The 19,461-nt window shown below is 47.0% G+C and overlaps 1 protein-coding gene across 1 annotated transcript; it reads right to left on the reverse strand.

Annotated features, from left to right (window-relative positions):
- Positions 1-1,959: 1,959 nt before the first annotated feature.
- LOC113999897 lies at positions 1,960-19,147 on the reverse strand. The gene is made up of 8 exons (XM_027743694.2): positions 19,081-19,147; positions 16,067-16,483; positions 15,558-15,664; positions 14,927-15,069; positions 14,000-14,133; positions 5,717-6,338; positions 4,894-5,231; positions 1,960-2,833 (listed from the first exon to the last, which is right to left on the reverse strand). Exons 1-8 carry the CDS (start codon positions 19,145-19,147, stop codon positions 2,556-2,558), a joined length of 2,106 nt encoding a protein of 701 aa, XP_027599495.2. The 3' UTR covers positions 1,960-2,555.
- Positions 19,148-19,461: the final 314 nt, after the last annotated feature.

Below are 19,461 nucleotides of genomic sequence, written 5' to 3' on the forward strand. Positions count from 1 at the left end.
AAGTCGGCAGCTCTGTGTCCGCCCCACTCCGTTTGTCTCCGGGGTCCCTGTTCCTGGGTTTCTTTCGTGCTGTTGCCGCCGGGCTTCCGCTCGCTCCCTCCTTCGCCGCTGGTCCCGCTCGGGCTCTTTCCTCCCTCGGCCCTTTCCCGGAGCCCCCCGGGGATTCTGTGGGATCCTCTCCGCCGCCCACGCTCCATAGCCCCGGTTTTTGCACACCTCGTGCGCTGCTTGCGTTTGTTTTTCGCGGTGCCTCTGTCGTTTGTGTGTTTCGGGGTTCCGGGTCCTTCCTGCCTTCTGAGTGGTTCCCGCTCGGGTCCCGCTGCTGCTTCCCTCGGCGCGGGTCTCTCGATCTCGTTGTTTGCTGGGGCGCCGGAGGTGGCGGCCCTTCCTCAGGGACCTGCTCAGGGTGTTGACCTCGCGCCTCTGGCCGCTGTTTGGGCCCTCGCCGGCAACAAGTCTACTCGCCGCTAAAGCCAGCTCCGGAGCTCCGGCTCTGTCCCCGCGCCGGCAACAGGTCTACCCGCCGCTAAGGCCAGCTCCGGAGCTCCGGCTCTAAGTCCCCCCGCCGACAACAGGTCTACCCGCCGCTAAAGCCAGCTCCGGAGCTCCGGCTCTAAGTCCCCCCGCCGACAACAGGTCTACCCGCCGCTAAAGCCAGCTCCGGAGCTCCGGCTCTAAGTCCCCCCGCCGACAACAGGTCTACCCGCCGCCGGGGCCCCGCGCGCGGCACCTTCCCCGCCCAGGCGCCGCCCCGTCCGCCCGGGGCCGCCGACGCCGGCAGTTAGTTTTACCTTACTGATGATGTGTGGTTGCAATAGTAATCCTGCTCAGTACGAGAGGAACCGCAGGTTCAGACCCCTGGTGCGTGCGCTTGGCTGAGGAGCCACTGGCGCGAGGCTACCATCTGCGGGCTTATGACTGAACGCCTCTAAGTCAGAATCCCGCCTAGACGTAGCGATACCGCAGCGCCGCCGGCGCCTCGGTGGGCTCGCGATAGCCGGCCGCCCGCCCCCCGGGGCGGGCCCGGTGCGGAGCGCCGCTCGTGGTCGGGAGCGGAGGGGCGGACGGACGCGGCGCCGCCTCTCCCCCGTCGCGTACCGCATGATCGTGGGGCACCCGGCGCTAAATCATTCGTAGACGACCTGATTCTGGGTCAGGGTTTCGTACGTAGCAGAGCAGCTCCCTCGCTGCGATCTATTGAGAATCAGCCCTCGACACAAGCTTTTGTCCACCGATCGCTCGCTGACAGACGGCGGGTCGGGTGCTGACAGGGGGCCCCGGCGCCGCGCTCGGCCCAGCTTCCCTCCGCGCGGGTCCAAGGCCCGAGACGCGGGGTCCCGGGGGCCGGGCCTAAGGGCGAGAGAGAGAAGGGGGACGCGCGCGCTTGGGACGCCGGCGGCGGCCCGTCCTTCCCTCCGTGCGGGTCCCGGGCCCGGTACGCGGGGCGGGGGCTCGGGGGCGCTCCGGTGCTGAGGGGCGGCAGCAAAGGGGGCCCCTCGCCGCAGAGCGGAGGGGCCCCGCTGCCGACATCTCCCCGCTAGGGGTTAGACCTGGTGACCCCCCGGCACAGCAGGAAGCGGCCGAGCCTCGGCGCCCCCGGGCGCGCCTGGGCGGTGCGGGCTGGAGGCGGTTCCGTCCCCACCCCCGCGAGCGCGGGTGTGGCGCCGAGGGTTGGCTCTCCCCGTTGCCGGGTGAGGGGGGTAGACCTGCTGCCGGCGAGCGGACTTGGAGCCTGAGCGCTGCGGCTGGCCCCGGCCGCGGGGAGACCTGAACTGGAATATTATTCCTGACTTGTGTGCTGCCAAGTTGTTCTGGCAGCAGTGTTAAAGGTAAAGGCTAGAGCTAAGCCCTGGCTTCAGGATGTGAAGGAAATACGTGATGCTGGGTGCAAGGTGTCTGCAATTGTGCTTGGTTTTGCCTCCTGGGATGGGGCAGACATGTCACTAAAGGGGGAAAGAAGACAATGGAAAACTATAGAACAAAATACTTTGGATTTTTCAAATGTCTCATATTTCAAAATTAGACACACATATACCCCCATACACATCCAAAGAATATTTAAGGCATATGACACCTTTCAACCATTTGAAAGTAGGATAATCTTGTTTCCAAAAAAGAAAAAGCCTGGAAATGGAAATCCAGACAGAAAGCTCTCTCTTCTCTTCCCTTTTCCCCTCTCGTGCTGAAGAAGTTCTGCCTTGAAGAGAGGTGTTTATACCTCTGGAAATCTTAGAAATTATCAGTCCTGTGCAGCCATTCAGCTCACAACAGATGTTGTCTGAGAGAAGACAGAACTTTGGCATCTATTTTACTGACTTCTAAGTCCCCCTTTCTATGAACAGATGAATCTAAGAACCAGGTACAGGATAACGAGACCAGCCTCGGATGGCAGACCAGAAAAAAGGAAGTTCCATTCCCATTCATGCTACAGTTTTGATCCTGCATTCATAGGAGCTACTGCTGTCTTGGAATTCTTTCCTTTCCCCCCCCCCAAAAAAAAAATCAGCTGGCCTTTCAGTTACCAACAGTGGTGTCTCCTTTCTTGTTACAACACTCTACATCATCTCTCTTTCAGCGAGCCATGGCCATGCCAACTCTGGCTCTGTTTGGTGGCTCTGGTTTGAACTCTGATCTGGTGTGACTCCCTTTTGCTTTCCAGCCTGTGACATGGATCCCAGTGCTGTTCCATTGGGCACTTGAAGAAGAGATGGCTCTGTGAAGTTCTGTCCTTCTGCTGTGCTAAAAAATGGCATTTGGGAGTGCAGCTGATTTGAGAACTGAGCTTCCTGCATGTAGAAATCACTCCAAGGGACAGCCTGATAGGCAGTGGTGTCTGCTGAGGGAAAAGCAACAAAGGAAAGACAGAATACTGAAAATAACAGCAGCATGTCTATGCTCAGTGCAAACAGCATTGCAGCCATGCTCTGGTGGTCACTGCAGTAGAGCAGACACCACATATAGATAAAGGATCACTTTGCTGTTTACACTGCAGTGTTTTTATCCAAAAGGTAAGTTCTTAGGAGGAAAAATCTTGGAAATTCATAGCATTGTTATAATGTAAAAAGAAATCACGATGTCACTCAGCACTGATCCTGAGAGTATGTAACAATATTAGAGACACCCACCCCCCAATTTTTTTTCTCCACTCCTATTTTCCAAGAGGTTCCAACTCTGTCAAGCATAACCTGAATGTTTAATCTTCACTTTCATTTATGGAAGCTGGAAGCAGGAATGTATTGTTAAGTAATAGCTATAATCCAACTAAGCTGTTCACTTGCTTACTCGGTGAAGTAAGACTCACGGGTGTGTCTGCACTGACAGACTGGTTCCCTGCCCACTGCACTTTGGGAACCTGGAACCTTTTTAGGAAGAAATTCTTCCCTGTGAGAGTAGTGAGGCAGGTTGCCCAGAGAAGCTGTGGCTGCCCCATCCCTGGAAGTGTCCAAGGCCAGGTTGGATGGGGCTCTGAGCAACCTGGGATAGTGGAAGGTGTTCCTGCCCATGGCAGGGGGTTGGAACTGGATGATCCTTAAAGTCCCTTCCTACCCAAACCATTCTATGATTCTGTGAACTTGGTCATAACAGTTGTAGGATCCCCTCCTCGAACAGAACAGCCACGCACTGCTGATTGTGCTCTGGACAGAGTAAGAGAATATCAACTCTGCCTCTGTTCCTTCAACAATCTTTCAACTTTATCAGCCTGCACCTTTACACACCCCTTATGCTCACACAATGTGCCCCAAAGAATGCAACACACACTTTGGCATCACGCTATAAAAATGTTAATTTGGTGCACTGGGGCACAGCCCTCTCATTATTTCTGGCACTTCAGACTGAAAAACCACTGAGAAGAATAATTATGCCTTGAAACCAGAGAGGGGAGACAGGCCAAGTGTGGTAGATAGCACAGGTGCCGCCAACCTGGCCTGGACAATGTCAGCAGGAATAATGGGAACAAGAGCCAGTTTGCAGCCTGCTGTGAGTCAGACTCTGAGTCAGACTTCCCTCCCTAACAAGGTCCACAAGACTGGTACAAAACCAGCAGCAGCATCTGTGGTCTGAAACTATTCTCTTATGTGATAAGACAAGATATGTAGTTTTTGGACTGTGAGCTTAATTCAACAAACCTGACACTCCAAATAAACTAACTGCAATGGTTTATCATTTGATTATACTTGGGCTTGAATAACTTCAAAATACAAAGCCTGGACACAAAACAAGGAGACCAACAGTGCCAGTTTCACCTAGTTACTTTTCAGAAAATTATGCAGAAGGGCCTTAATCTGTTGCAAATTCAAACCAGAGGAAGAAAAAGAAAGACTCTATATGCATACTCTACTGGCTTCTGTCTCTCTCTTCTTTTGCACTACCCCAAGATATGAAACTTCAAACCGGTTTCTGCAGAAGCCCAACAGAGTGAGAAGCCTGTTTTTCTTTCTACCTCCAACTATTCCACTTGCTGTGGCACCTTTTCCATTTTGCACCCTTGATTCCCACCCACATATACCAAAGGCATGTTCACTTGCACAACAGTACACTCCTGCAAAAGTTAGTTCTCCAGTCCAGAGAAAAACTACTGCACTACCTGACACATTCACATTTAATGCTCTTTCTGACATGTGCAACCTGTGTAGTAACTTCAAATGAATGGGTCACTCAGCACTTTAAAAAAAAAAACAAGCATACAAGGAAATTAGAAAAAAAGATGGGCCCATATATATATACACACACACACACACACACATACATATATATCTATATATCTGTGCATGCATGTGCACGTTTCTACTTTCTGTCACAGCCACCAGTAAAACCACTGATCATCCTGAGTGTTTCAGGGTATGGTTTAGTTACTCCAGAGATGCAGGATGACAAAATATTTCAGAAATTTACCTGAGATTCCACTTGACTGCTGCGGCACAAGCTGTCCCTCCATGTGGTTTTGTCCATAGCCTTGTGTGGCTCCATAGGTTACTGCTCCAGTGTTACCAGGTAAGGCCAGGAAAGCTGAATGGGACTCAGGGGGTGTTGGAGGAGGGAGTTGGTCACTGGAGAGCAAACTGGTGGCCAAGTCATCTGGCAGTTGGCAGAACTGGGAGAGCTGGTGCTGCTGGGAATATTGGGACAGCTGGTAAATTCCCCCCTGGCTGCTGGACTGGCAGTACGTGGTCTCCAGGTTCCCTGCAGTCTCCAGCTGCTCAGGGTAATGGCAGGAGGGTGGTGGACTAAAGCTGCAGAGAGCAAGGAGAGGCAATCCAGAGATTAAAGTAGGGTCAACAGCTACAGCAACCCATCCAGTAAACAACTGTGTTATTGCCAACCCTGATCTGACTCCAACCCCTCCTCCCAGATGCCAGGACAAGGGCAACAGAAACCACTTGAGCCAAGTGGTATCACAGCAGGATTCTTCACCAATGGGCATTATCTTCCCACTCTCCAAAGCACACCCCAAAGTTTGAAACATCCTCTCTTTTGCTTGACAGGTATGCAATTCTGGAAGCATTCTGACCAGAGGTATCACTTGTCTCACAGCAGGTGCCCTGTCCCACTATGCACATCATGCAGCTTTTCACGCTTCATTTAAAAGATACTGTCACTCCTGCACCTCTCTTTTCACTTATGCTCCCACCTAATTCCTTGTCCCATGTCCCACATTCACCCTCGCAGGGCTTCTCCCAGGCTTTGCTTTTTCCATTTCCCTTCTCATCTTTCCTACCCTTGATTCTGGATGTTGTAAGTGAAGGCCTCCCTGGAGCCATTTTCCTGACTGGACAACCAGCATTCACTGTTGGGAGTGTCCAGCGCCATGGAAACAGCAGGGCTGTGGGGGTTGAAGGACAGGTTGGTGGCCCTGCGGACGGGAGGAGGGCCGGGAAGGCTCGGGAAGCACTCCACTCTGCTGGAGTTGAAGCTGTCCACTCTGCTGGAGTTGAAGCTGTCCACTCTGCTGGAGTTGAAGCTGTCCACTCTGCTGGAGTTGAAGCTGTCCACTCTGCTGGAGTTGAAGCTGTCCACTCTGCTGGAGTTGAAGCTGTCCACTCTGCTGGAGTTGAAGCTGTCCACTCTGCTGGAGTTGAAGCTGTCCACTCTGCTGGAGTTGAAGCTGTCCACTCTGCTGGAGTTGAAGCTGTCCACTCTGTTGGAGTTGAAGCTGTCCACTCTGTTGGAGTTGAAGCTGTCCACTCTGTTGGAGTTGAAGCTGTCCACTCTGTTGGAGTTGAAGCTGTCCACTCTGCTGGAGTTGAAGCTGTCCACTCTGCTGCAGTTGAAGCCGAGCTGTAGCGACATCTTTGCCTGAACTTCTTCACAAGATGCCACTGTTCCTGCCACGGAGGAGGCTGTGAATGAAAAGAGAGACTGTCACACCGGGCTGTCATAGCAGGAATGAACAGGAGCAAGCAGAGGGAAGGAGGAACAGAACAGAAAAGCAAGAAGCCAGACATTAACTGGTGGGAATAAAATTGAGCAAGTACCGGCATTGCTGTAGAGAAGCACAAGGAAGTACTAGCAAGTTCTCTGGAGCACAGGATGGTGTTTATTGGCTAAATAAAATTACCTTCATGATTTCAGCCTCTGCATATTATATTTATTCAGCTCTCAAGAAGGCAGCCAAGTGAAGCAAAGTACTTCCTGGAAAAAAGCCAGGAATTATCCCCCAGTCATCTTCCATCACTACTGTCCTCTGGGAGGAGTGTGCTGCACTCAACTCAAAAAGATTACCCTTTTGAAAAATTTAACTGTGGCTTGAAAGAAACAAAAACGTGCACGTGCACATCCACATCCTCAGTCATTGTTTTGACCATATTTTCACTCAGATGAGTCGTGCCAGAAACAAAAATTAAAAGAGCAGAGATGTCAGCTGAAGATCTTCTGGAAAAAGAAGCTGGGACACAGAAAAAGAAACCAACACCTTTTGGTTCCTAGAATCTTGTTTGGTGACCTCTCTCCTCAGTCACTGCTGGAAAATGAGAGAGGAAGAGTTTCTTACAGAAGAGCCTCTGTGGAAACAGGACAATAGAGGACATTAAAGGTCAGAATCACATATGCTGGTGATCCAGAGTAACAACTATACGCAGAAGTTCAAGGAGCTTGCACATGGGGCAAGAGAACCAGATTTTCTTTCATTATGGCAATTAGCAAATGATTTCTCTCTTCACAAGTTTAAATGATTTTTTGAGTCTAGCTGGGCTGAACCAGCCAACTGTTCAGGTAAAGCTGGTCTACTCCCACTCCTAGGAAAGCTTTATGGAGAGTTTACAGTTGTACTTCACCCTTGCAGGCATACAGGGTGCAAGGTATGTACCTGGTATGCAATGCACTCCACCAGGTACGAATGAAAGGCCTCAAGCATCAAACCTAAAGATGCCACAGCAAGCATTAGCAACCTTCGGAGAATTTTGGAATGCAAGCCCAGAGAGCTGATGAGGAGATTCCACTTCAACACCTCATAGCACTGTTTCTCAGATTCCCCATCACACTGTGCATTTCTGTCTCTCTTATTGCATCTTCCCACATGCAGTTTTTACCAACTCTCTGCAACCATGGAGAGAGGGAATCATGGTGTTTCAATGAAAACTTTTCAAGTTTCAATAACCTTGATTTTGGGCTCATTTAGAAAACCGGAGCAAGAGCTAGGATGGCATCTCTCAAGCATTCACATGCCCATGCAATTCTCAGCGGTTTATTTTTTCTGTTTGAACATACTATTTATCCATGTCAGGCAGCATCTGTGATATACCTGTCCCACTCCCGGTGTTTGACATAGCACAGATCTACTCCCACACAACAAAGCACAAGGAAGCCAATATTTAGTGTCCTCAAAATCAAAATGGCTTAGCCAGAAATGAAACTGAAGATCTCTCCTGATTTTTTTTTTAAAACCTTCATTTGCACAGGTTCTCCTAACCATCGTGTCCCAGAATGTTCACACAAACATTATGAAACATACCTACCTGAAAACCAGTCTACATCCAGGTAAAGCTTCAGTTCAGTAATGACATTAGGGTGAGCTGTTCTGCAGATGGCACTAGTCTTCCTCAGGATGAATACAAGCAGCCCAGGAAGTCACTTCTAATCCCACTTTCACATCTACTAAAAATTAAGTTGTTTTTTGAAATATTTGCAATACTTAGGTGTAGATAATCTTTGTGGGTCATGGCACTAGGACCCCCAGGCAAAGAGATTGTGAAGGGACACCCATGGCCTCCAAAGAGCTGGTTTAGCCTTTTCTCAAGACTCCTCTGCTTCTCAGTCCTTTCAAAGACAGATGGCTTTATTCAGATGCCTTCTGAATAAAGTCACAAATGCAGTGGGAATAAACAATTCCCAGAGAAGCAATATCTGCTAAATCTGACATATTTACAGAAGATTCCAGAATTGTTTGATGGAGAATTCTGATCACTGGCTTGAGATAATACCTACATTTTACTATTCTGTTGCTTTTCCTGACACTGATATAGAGATAAATAACCTCAGAAGGCTTTCCAGTGAACACGGGAATGTAACAGCAGAATTTTTGTTTATCACTTCCATTATTTCTGGATTTTCAGTCCATGAGACAGCCTTGGGAATTTTTGGAGAGCAATTTAATAATTTGCAGCTTCAGATCTCTGAACCAGCCCTGGTTAAGACATGTGCCTTAACTCAAGAATGTCTGTTCTAAGTCTCCACCCACACAGCTGCCTTACCCCTACTATAGCTGCTTCCTCAACATCCTGGCAGAGTTCAGAGATCCATTCTTTAGTGCAAACAGCTTCCAATGAGTGGGACAGAGTCTTAAAGTAACAGAAAGGGATGTGTGTTTTTCTGCTGGCATGACTGGGATGTCTGTCTTTCACGAGTCGTGAAGGAGACTGAGGCTTGTCCTAGAGATGTATCCGTGAACTTACAGCAGGGCCTGGTTTCACAAGCCTGTGTCACACACTGATGTCACAAACAGTTTCTTTTAATGCTGAGTAATTACAGCCTTTCGTGCAAATGACATCTTGAAAGTAGAAAAAAAATATTACTCAAACTTAGGAGCAATGGCCTCTTCATTTAATTGGAGTGATGGTCAATGAACCAATTCAGTTTCCAACTGCATTGCTTTGAGAAGCCTGTCAGTCTGATCCTCTTCTGGATTTTCAGTAGGCCAGAACCTACCACTTGTTCAAAAGATATGATTCCTGCTTGCCATGTCAGCTACACATCATCAGCTTTAAAGTAATTTGTTCAAAAGCCAGAATCCTGTGAGTGAAATAAAAATATGGGGGTTTTTATAAATAGACGTATCGTGAAGTTGTGAGATATCCAAGTTCCAAGAGCTGAACTTGGGTATCAGGGTCTCTTTCGGCAGGATAAGGGAAATGAGAAAATTCTTAAAAATTCAATCTTTTAGGGCCATTTTGTACACGAGGTTCCTTTTCTCTTTGGGCTAAGAACAAAGGAAGATCCATCACCTTTGACAGGGGATGGCTTGCAGCCAACTGGGAAAAAGGGAAAGCCCCTTTTCAGAGAAAAGAAACCTTTTTAGGTGAAGATGAATACATTAAAACTTATCTGAAAAGGGTGGGATTTTGCGAAACTATAAAATGTATGGAATTTAAACCGAAGGTGTCTTTTTCCCTGGAAACTCGGTGCGAGAAAGACCCAATGTGTTGAATAAATTCTTCCTTGTTTCTTTGTTCCCTAAGTTTATGCCGTCTTTCTAAATTTAAAGAGAGGGATATTTCCCACAAAATCATTAGAGCTTGTCGTTCACTCTTCTCTGACAGATCATATCCAGCTTCATCCAATTGCTCTCAAGACTTCCACAGCCATTCCACCTCTGACAGTTATCTGCACAGATTGGGCTCCTGACAGGTGTCCTCACAATACAGCCACATGAAACAAAGGATTTCCTGCAAAATCACCAGTGGGGCAGAAAAATCTCCTCCCACAAAAAAGTTCCAGAGGAACTTTTCTTTCTAAAGGGTTAACTCAAAAAAAATCATAAGCCAATGCTTTAAGTCAATGAATCACAGATATATTTATACCAGTAAGGAATCTCAGGAAAACAAGAACAACTTTAAAGAACTGCCAGTGTCAAAAAAATCTATTAATCTCAAGCATGCTGTCCAGCAAAAGTAGTAAAAAACAATTCTGAGACCAAAGTAAGTTCAAAATGGAAGTTTTGAGGCGCAAAAGGCTCTCACAGCAAGCAGTGTGCCCAATACCCAAATCAGAAGCCATAACTGCCATCAAGGTAAGATACATCTCAAATACAACGCGCTGACATTTTTAATCAGCTTGTTTGGCAAACTGGAAAAAACAGTGGGACATTAGAAAAAAAAAGAACCCACAAATCAACAGTCAGAAGTACTGGCCAGAGCAAAGAAAAACAGTGGAAAAGGCAGCACAGAACACTCTCCAAAGGTCTCAGGTAATAGATTATACTGTCCTCATCATTTTCTTGTCCTGCTGAAAGTGGTTAAATACACTGGTACCAAGGAAAGCACCTGAACAGCCACTCCAGCAGGCCAAAATCTATGGGCACAACTGCACCAGAATGCACAGGTCACAAATTATTTTGCTGAAATCTAACATTACTAAGCAATTGGTTTTGCCTTGTAAACTGATAGCTTTTTTTCTAATTTGTTTCCTCTTTTATTTTGCTTCAGCTAGTTTGGATTTTATCCTATTCAAGTTTTGCCTCCTTCATGTTCTGAGATATTCTAATAAAGCTAACAGGTGGACCCTGGATGGCTCTATTTCTTGGCAAGTTTTTTTTTATGAATGAATTCAGGTCACATTGTCTTCCATTTTCCCTGTTTCAGTTTTTGCTTTCTTAAAGAGAAAAGTCTGCCTATGCAATGCTAGATAACAAGCAAACAAACAAAAAGCAAATTTTATTGTTTTATTCCCCATAGCTGTTACCCTGCATCTAGTTAAGGCAAAACTGCAACTGCAGCTTTCCATGCCATTGTGCCCTGCAGATCTCTCTTCTATGAGGACTCTTTACACCAAATATCAGTCTTCTTCCTCAAAGAGTGCACCAACTTAGGTCTCTACTCTGCCCAGGCACCAGTTCTCCCATGACTTGTAGGAATGTAATTTTTAGGACTTCTAACTTCCATCTGATTAGAGTAGAACAAATTTGGAGGGCAGGGTGGGTTTCATAAATAAAGAGGGCAGCATGTGGCTCATTACACAAACCTTATTCCTCCCTTCCCTCAGGCAACCGGGTCCAAAACCACTCACCAAACCTCACAGTTTGTGTGCACTACCAAAGCAAGCCTCTTTTCTGAACAGTGACTTAAAAAAGGTACTTTTTTTAATCCCCTCAAACAGATCTGTATCTGGAAAGTATTTACCAGCCTTAGCTGACACAAATAGATTTCATTACTTCTTGCCCAGCCTGATTTAAAGAGAACAAGGGGAGGCTTGTTCCCTCACACAGATCTAGTGGAACGAAGTAAAGTCTCGTTTCCACACATCCCTAGCACTGAAGACACAGGGGTTTCAGACAAGCAGAGGAAGCCTGTGTTTCCTAAAAGCTGGATGCACACACAGCAAATGCAATAGGAGGCAGTCAGCAGCAAGCTGAAAGGATTCCAGCAGTAAAAACCCAGCTCTCTTTATCACTCATTTTCCACATACTCATTTCACCCTCAGGGACATTCACTTGCCCTTTTTCTTCCTTACACACTGCACCAAGAATTCAGGTGGGACCTTTCTCTCCTATCAGGAGGATTGCTTGTCTTTTCCACATGGAGAATTGCATCCCAGCGTGCAGATTCCCCAGAAAGAAATGGTTCATTGAAAACAGAGGACAAGATCACATCCCTGAATGAAACTTCTATTTCTCTAACATAGGAAATGGATTCAAACTAAAAGTTTAGAGTAGATATGCAGAAGAAATTCTTTGCTGTGAGGGTGGGGAGGCCCTGGCACAGGCTGCCCAGAGAAGCTGTGGCTGCCTCATCCCTGGAAGTGTCCAAGGCCAGGTTGGACGGGGCTCTGAGCAACCTGGTGTAGTGGAAGGTGTCCCTGCCCATGGCAGGGGGTTGGAACTGGATCATCTTTAAGGTCCCTTCCAACCCAAACCATTCTATGATTCTATTACATTCTCTCTTGACTAAACAGCACATCTGCAGATGTATTTTAGGAACCAGCAGAGGTTCCTACAGCATAGAAATCTGAGGATAATTGGTTTGTTTCCTTTAAATGAATTATTTTGCAAAACCTTAGTCTTTATCTAATTATATCCAAATACAGGGCTCAACAGACAACACTGCTTCAGCACTCTGGGAAGCAGGGAATTATTCAAACACTTTGACCATATTTACCCTGCTGTAAGGAGTGGAAAAACCAGAACTAACTGAATTACAGACCTATTGATTAAATAGGTCATAGGATTGACTAAAGTAGTCCTTGCCTTGAGAGGATGACAGGCAAATTTAAATGACAGAAATACTAAATTAGGTATCTCAATTACGTACTTTTAGCACACATAAGTATTTATTAGCATTCTAAGCTTATTGATACAATCTTACAGGTGCTTTCTACAGTGCCAAAGTACTTTTAAGGTATCAGCACTATTAAAAAAAAATTGAGTCATTATTAGAAAATGAGTTGCAAGAACTGGCCTTAATACTGATAACTAAATACTGGCACATTTAGAATAAAATGAGGGAGCAGAAATTCCAATGAATGAATTACACTGGGAAGCAGAAAAATGCACACAGTAGTATCATATGTCAGCACATATACTGCTTGGGATATCCCTCCCAAGGAAGTGATAAAGTCCTCATCACTTTGGAAATCTTTTCAAATTGTGCCAACTTGGAAATGTAAACATACATAGGAAACGCTTTAGGGAGCATTCCTGACTCCAGGGAATGCTCTGGTACTCCACACACGAAGAAACAATTGAACAGTCTTCAGCTGCCATCAATCTTCAAGCACAGCACAGGTAGAACCCTGGTGGAACAGCACACCCCACTGACCTCCAGCTCCACTGCAACTGAGAGTAAATTCAGCGGCAGCTCCGGAACTCAACTAGTCTCCCTCCCTCGAGGTCTTGCACAAAATGGAAAATTGCACTGCCTGGGGAAGCCGAGGAACCCTCTTGGACATTTAGAGGTATGGAGTACCTGAGGGAGCCTCTACAACACCAACAGTTTGTACAGTGCACCTTCCTCACACACCTCACCCGACTCTGGTTGTAGCCAGAATGTTTCCATCTAAACCAGAGTGTGGATGTGCATATCTGCCATGAAGAACATCATAACCAGAGTAATACTTTCATCATCATTTAGAGCAGCAGGACCAGTGTCAAACAGCTATTATGGAAGAATGCCCCTATCACTTATCCTTATGAAGTCATATTCAGAATTCCTTGCTAGCTTGGGCTAGGACATGAACAAGGACTGCAAATTTGGCTCCAGCATCAGCACAGAAGCACCACCGTGCTGGTACATAGCTGGAACAGACTCAATTAGCAGAGAGCTGCTATACCTCCAATCATAGAAAAGTTTGGGTTGGAAGGGACCTTAAAGACCATCCAGTTCCAACCCCCTGCCATGGGTAGGGACACCGTCCACTATCCCAGGTTACTCCAACCCCCATCCAGCCTGTCCTTGAACACTTCCAGGGATGAGGCAGCCACAGCTTCTCTGGGCAACCTGTGCCAGGGCCTCCCCACCCTCACAGGGAAGAATTTCTTCTGCATATCTAACCTAAATTTTCCCTCTTTCAGTTTGAAGCCATTCTCCCTCATCCTGTCACTGAGGAAAAGTCCCTCTCCAGCTTCTCTGCAGCCCCTTCAGATACTGGAAGGTGCTGTGAGGTCTCCACACAACCTTCTCTTCTCCAGGCTGATCAATCCCAACTTTCTCAGCCTGTCCAGTGACCTGGTGTCACATTTTGCACTGATGGCGTGGGGCATTCACATGACCTTCCCTAAAGTGTTTGGGAACATCCTAGCTCCACCAGCCAATGCTGTAGTTATGGAAAACACTCATGCTGGTCGGGGTCTCACCTGAGGCAGAGGAGAGTGGTGCAAGCTGTGCTCTGAGCAGGCTGGAGCAGTTCCCAGCTGCAGCGTTTCCTCCCAGCACGGCAGATTGGTCACGAGCAACATCAGGCAACGGAGGCACAGGCAGAGGAGGTGCCCTGGAGGAAGCAAAAAGGGTGTGAGGATGAATCAGAAGACAAGGCAAGGCATTATGACCAAATACATACTCTTCTACCCTACAATGGGCAGATCCTACATCACTAGCTGGTGCAAAAAGAAAGCAGTGGCTGATTTAGGTGTGCAAGGAATGCTGTCTTGGTAGTATTTGGGGAAGCAGCCTCAAGTCCCCAGTGTAGGACAGGCAGCAGGGACAATGCAATGAAATAAGTCAGGTGGTCTCCAATCTTTAACTTAATTTTTCCTCTTTGCATTCTGTTTTCTCACTCCAGATTGCCACAAATATATCCCTGTGGAAACTAATTTCTTCCCTCACACATTCACTCACTACCCCTTGAAAGACTATCTATCCTCTCACATACTCCCTTCCCCCCCAGTAAATGTCCCCTGCTCACCTATGAAAGGTGCTACCTTATATTTGTTCAAAGAAGCCCATGACTTTGTAAGAGTGATCTAAGCAAGCAGCACTTCCATCACCAAGTCAAAATCCATGGAAATGGAAAGCAGTGGTGGGAAATGCAATGGGCTCCTGACCATTCACAAAAACATAAAATGAAGGGGTGATCCATAGACCTTTCTATCTCATCCCTTGTGCTCCACATGACTTCAGCCACAGCAATCTCAACAGATTTATTTCAAACCCTCTTTTAAGAGGGTCTACTACAATTTGCCAAGAAATCTGACGAGCTACTGAGGTCCAACTCGATTGTCAGCTCTCCATAGTTTAAATGTAAAGGGGAAATGGCAAAGGAAAACATTTAATTCATTAGGTACCTGTTGTGGAAAGATGAGAAAACAGAGTAGGTCCCCCACCCATAATCATGTGACAGAGGTGACGATGTTGGATGTTTTCTGTGGCCTTTCGCATTCAGCTTCTCCGATTTCCGCCACTTTGCCCTGCGATTCTGAAACCAGATCTGATGAATGGAAAGAAAGGATGCATTCAGGAAAGAAAACATCTACACATGGGGACACTGACAACGAATCAGCAGTGACTGCTTCCACACATCACCAGGTGAGCCCAAAAACCTTCCTTTGACAGAAAGGAACCTCAAGAAACCTTTCTTCCCAAGAACCTGCACAATTCATTGCAAACAGAAAAATAATAGCAGAAAGACACCCCCAAACATCAATTTCCTTTGCTGCCCATGATTTTCAAGACAAAAGAGATTAACTCTGATCTCCTTAGCCTCATTTATCTAGCCATTATATGATTCATCTTAGGAAATGGGAAGATATGCAACCCCAGACTCCATGGCCATTTTGGGTGGGGTTGAGCAGCGTCCATCCCTGTGAGCTCTCTTCCTTGTCACCAGTGGCAGGTGTAGTCGTCACCTCCTCCCTGCCCCAGTCCCTGTCCATCCTTTTTCTGCACAGAACCCACTGTCCCTCACACAGGCGTTACCAGGATTCGCTTTGGCATCACACCAAACGCAGCTGCAAGCTCCATCTTCTTCTCAGTGTCGGGATAGGGGTCTTCCTGGAACACCTTCTCCAACTCTTCTAGCTGCTCTAGAAAACATGCATTGTTCAAAGAGAGTGAGAGATGGGGAGTATGTGATAAACAAGAAAAAAAAAACAGAAGAGGGAAGCAGAAAAAAAACAGAACATTTTTACTATATTTAGAAACACATGAAAAACATAAAAGATTTTTTTTAAAGTAAACCACAAAAATAAACAAAACTCTTCTTTTGCAGTAGAAACAAAGAGCACTGCTAACAATGCTTCAAACATAAGACACTTTATTTGAAGATCTCTCTTTGAAGATCCTCACACATCTGATGGTGTGGAATGCAGTGCAGCACCAGTTAGGGCAGCTCAGCACCTCCATGGGCCTCTGGCATGGGGAAAGGAACACCAGTGCCACTGGCACTACAAGTGTCCCTGTCTGCCAGTGGGTGCCCCAGTATCTACCTGCATTGTAGGAGGTGCGGGACTTCTTCCTGACCGGTGGTAGGATGTCTGGATTCTCAAGTAAGGCTTTTTTCTCCTCTTCCTCTTTTCCCTCCTCCTTGGTTGCATCGTGGCTACTTCTGGATTCCAAGACTGAAGACACCTTGTAGGACTGCTGGGCTTCAGCACATTTGGATGACTGGCAAGTAGCTGGGCCACCCTCATCCTGCCTGCAGGGAGCTCCAGGGATTCCACTTGGTGCTTTCTCGGCGGACATTCCACTTCTGTTGGTACTTTTTTTCTCCTTTGCCTCCTTTTCAGTCCCACCAAGGTAATGACTCTCACAGTGTTCAGGGGACCCTGACTGACCTGGGTGCTCATGATCCACCACAAAGTGCTCCTTACACTGCAACACGTTGCCCTCCTCATCCTGGCACTCTGTAAGGAAAAAGTGGGAAAAAAAAAACACCCCAAAACCAACCCATACCCCACCTCACATGCACTGTGCCTGGATCAGGAGTTTCAGTTATGGAAGAAGGAAAACACCACACAACAAAACCCAACAGTGACAAGAACTGGAGAGCTCAAAATAAAAACTGTCACCAGGACAGAGCCTGCCAGGGAAGCAAGAGCAAAGAAACTGAAATGGTCAACAGGGAGATAGTCAAACCTCTGTGATGAGAAATGGTTCATATTGAGAGTGAAGATGTCTGCAAAAACATTACCAACTGTAAACTACAGGGAGAGGTAATTCCAGGCACAGAGAATAAAGGGAAGGTTGCATATTACAAATACAGTAGTGGGAAAACAGTACTGGGGATAGCAAAGGTCTCTGGACTAATGGACAGAATAAAAATTAATGATTTACGAGCAAAAGAAAGACACAAGTGAAATTGTGGTCTATTGTGTCAACAGGGATTATCTAACAAATGACAGACAATTTTTTATGTATTTCTGTCATACCAAAGCTGACCAAGCAAAACCCATTAATTGTATAAGCTTCTGATAACTGCCTTGAATTATTTTTCTGCAGCTTCAGTCACACTTACAAATAACAGACTTACAAACCAGCAAATTAAATAGCTGGATGAGGACAAAAACAGGTGTAGAAGTGTGATCAAGTTTAACAAAAAGCACAAACTGCATTATAGTAAGGAAGACTAAATAGTAGAAGACAGGTCAGAGAGAACACAGCAAGAGAAATAATTAAAATAAGCAACATAACAATAAAGAAGCGTTATACTTTTCCAGTTGGCATATACTTTTCCAAAAAACAATGTCCCAAAAACCTGCTGGTTGTCTTAGAATGTCTGAGTCTGTGTGATTCCTGCTAGATAAACAAAACAATCAATCAATCAAACAAACGAACAAACAAATGCTTAAGAATAGAAAGTAGAATAACAAACCCAAACCCATGTATCTACCTCTGTCTGGAGAGGGGAAAGTTTGAGCAGACTGTTGGCAGCATTTCAGTTGTATATGCTTACAGAGAAACTTGGTCGTTTAATTTGGGGATCTAGAATAATTCTCTTTCTAACATTTCACTCTGGTTTACTTTTGATATATATTAGTGCAATATCAAAATAAGGGATTTGCTTTCTGCCTCAATGTTTCTTTCTGAAACAACTGTTAGTCAAGGAGTCCCATAACATCCGTCAGATGGGAGAATCTGCATGGAAGTATGAGGGGATGCCAGGCTGTTCCAAGACCTTCCAGTTTGCTTTTTACAGGATTAAGAGAACTAAATTAGCTGCAGGGGAAAGAAACAGAAGCAGGAAGTTATGCAACTATAATAATTTGATCTTGTTAAGCAACAACAGTTTCCACTGCTATTGACATGAAATATTCTGATGGGGAGGGTCAAGAAACAGTGAGGCACAGTCTGGCTCTGTTCTGTATAATTCCTTTTTCCATCACCCTCCTTGTTGCCTCTTAGCTCATCTCACTCATCATGTGAAAAAACCAGTATTTTCTGTCACTCACCCAACATCTCAAATAGGCAATGGCATTTTCAGCTTAGTGCTTTGATTTGAGCAGGGGTTTCACTTGTTTCTGTGCAAACACCAGTATGTGTTTGCACCACAAAATAGATTTCCAAGTCTTGTGTAGGTACTTTCTACCTGTTTTATATTACCTACAGAAATACTCTTGCAAGAGAAAGTAAATTGCTCTTATTTCTAAAATACACAGCAAAGGCCTCACAACAACTTGGGATTGACAAGGAAGAGCTGTAATAAAAATAGTTTGGAGAGAAAGATAGGCCTTCATGGTAATAAAGAGGGACTTACCAAACCACTCCTTTCTCCCATATGGCAAGAGACCAGACTGAACATCACTTTGTCCCACTTTTAGATAAACATAACCTTAAGCAGCAGAGATTTTAACTGACTGGGAACATCAGACGTTCAGTCTGGAACACCTGAGCTGCTGAAGGCGCACGAGCAGGAAGGCAAGCTCTCTTTTCCTTCTCACAACCACCTCCTTAGACATTTCTCGGAGCAAGCCAACCACTTGCACTGTGACAGCAAGACTTCTGAGGGTTTTTTGGGGCATTTGTTACAAAGCCACCTGAAGGCACGCACACGGACAGATGTCAGAGGTCCATCCACACAAGGAGGAGGAAAACCGGACAGCGGGGGGAAGGTACAACAGAGAAAACCGGAGGCAGCGGGAGCCCCTCCGCGCGACAGGAGGGGAAAGGCACCTGCCCCCAACCCTCGCTCAGGTGCTTTTACAAACCGAGGCACACGAGGGCCCCGCAGCCCTTCGTCCCCAAACTCCGCCACGGAGCCCCAGACGCCAGGATGTGTCTGTGCGGGGTCAGGACGCCGCGGGGATGAGGGAGGCGGGGGAATGTTGGCCGGAGCGCCCAGATAACCTCCCGGAGGAGCCATTACCCTACCCCTGGCGTCACTCATTAGGCTCATCGCCGAGTGCCTCCCTCCGCTCATTAAGGCGAGCCGGCACCACCCTTACCCATACCCTTGTAAGAACCCTTATATAACCCTTAAATTAACCCTCATAACAACCCTTACCATCACCCTTACTCAGTTTTCCGGCCGCCCGCTCCTTGTTTTCTCCGTCCGCGCCCGTCCCGTCCATCCCGGCTCGGCTGTGCTCCCGGCCTCGCCCAGCCCGCTCCGGTTAATGCCCCGCCCGAGGTCAGTCCTGCCCCGGCCCCGCCGGCTCACCAAGGACACCTGGGACAGCGGGGGAGGCTGCCCGACCCCCGCACCCGCAGGGAACGGGGCAGCGTCCCCGCGTCCCCGCTCGGCCTCGGCGGGGATGCTGTTCCCCCCCGGCCGGTACGGGAATGCTTCAAGCTCGGCTCGGGATACCTGGGAGAATGCTTCCCGCGAAGAGCTGGTGGAAATGCCGCCCACAGCACGCCGCGGAAGCCTAGATGTTGCAAAGCT

This window comes from Pipra filicauda, unplaced genomic scaffold, assembly GCF_003945595.2.
Source record: "Pipra filicauda isolate LSUMZ 115617 unplaced genomic scaffold, ASM394559v2 scaffold889_size95291_pilon, whole genome shotgun sequence".
Classification (NCBI taxonomy): Eukaryota; Metazoa; Chordata; class Aves; order Passeriformes; family Pipridae; genus Pipra; species Pipra filicauda.

Coding starts and splice junctions, on each gene's coding strand:
- LOC113999897 (XM_027743694.2), bottom strand. CDS start 19,147: ATGGACGGGACGGGCGCGGACGGAGAAAACAAGGAGCGGGCGGCCGGA. Junction 15,070..15,557: donor TGATGCCAAAGCGAATCCTG/GTAACGCCTGTG, acceptor TCCATTCATCAG/ATCTGGTTTCAGAATCGCAG. Junction 5,232..5,716: donor TACAACATCCAGAATCAAGG/GTAGGAAAGATG, acceptor TGCTCTCTGCAG/CTTTAGTCCACCACCCTCCT.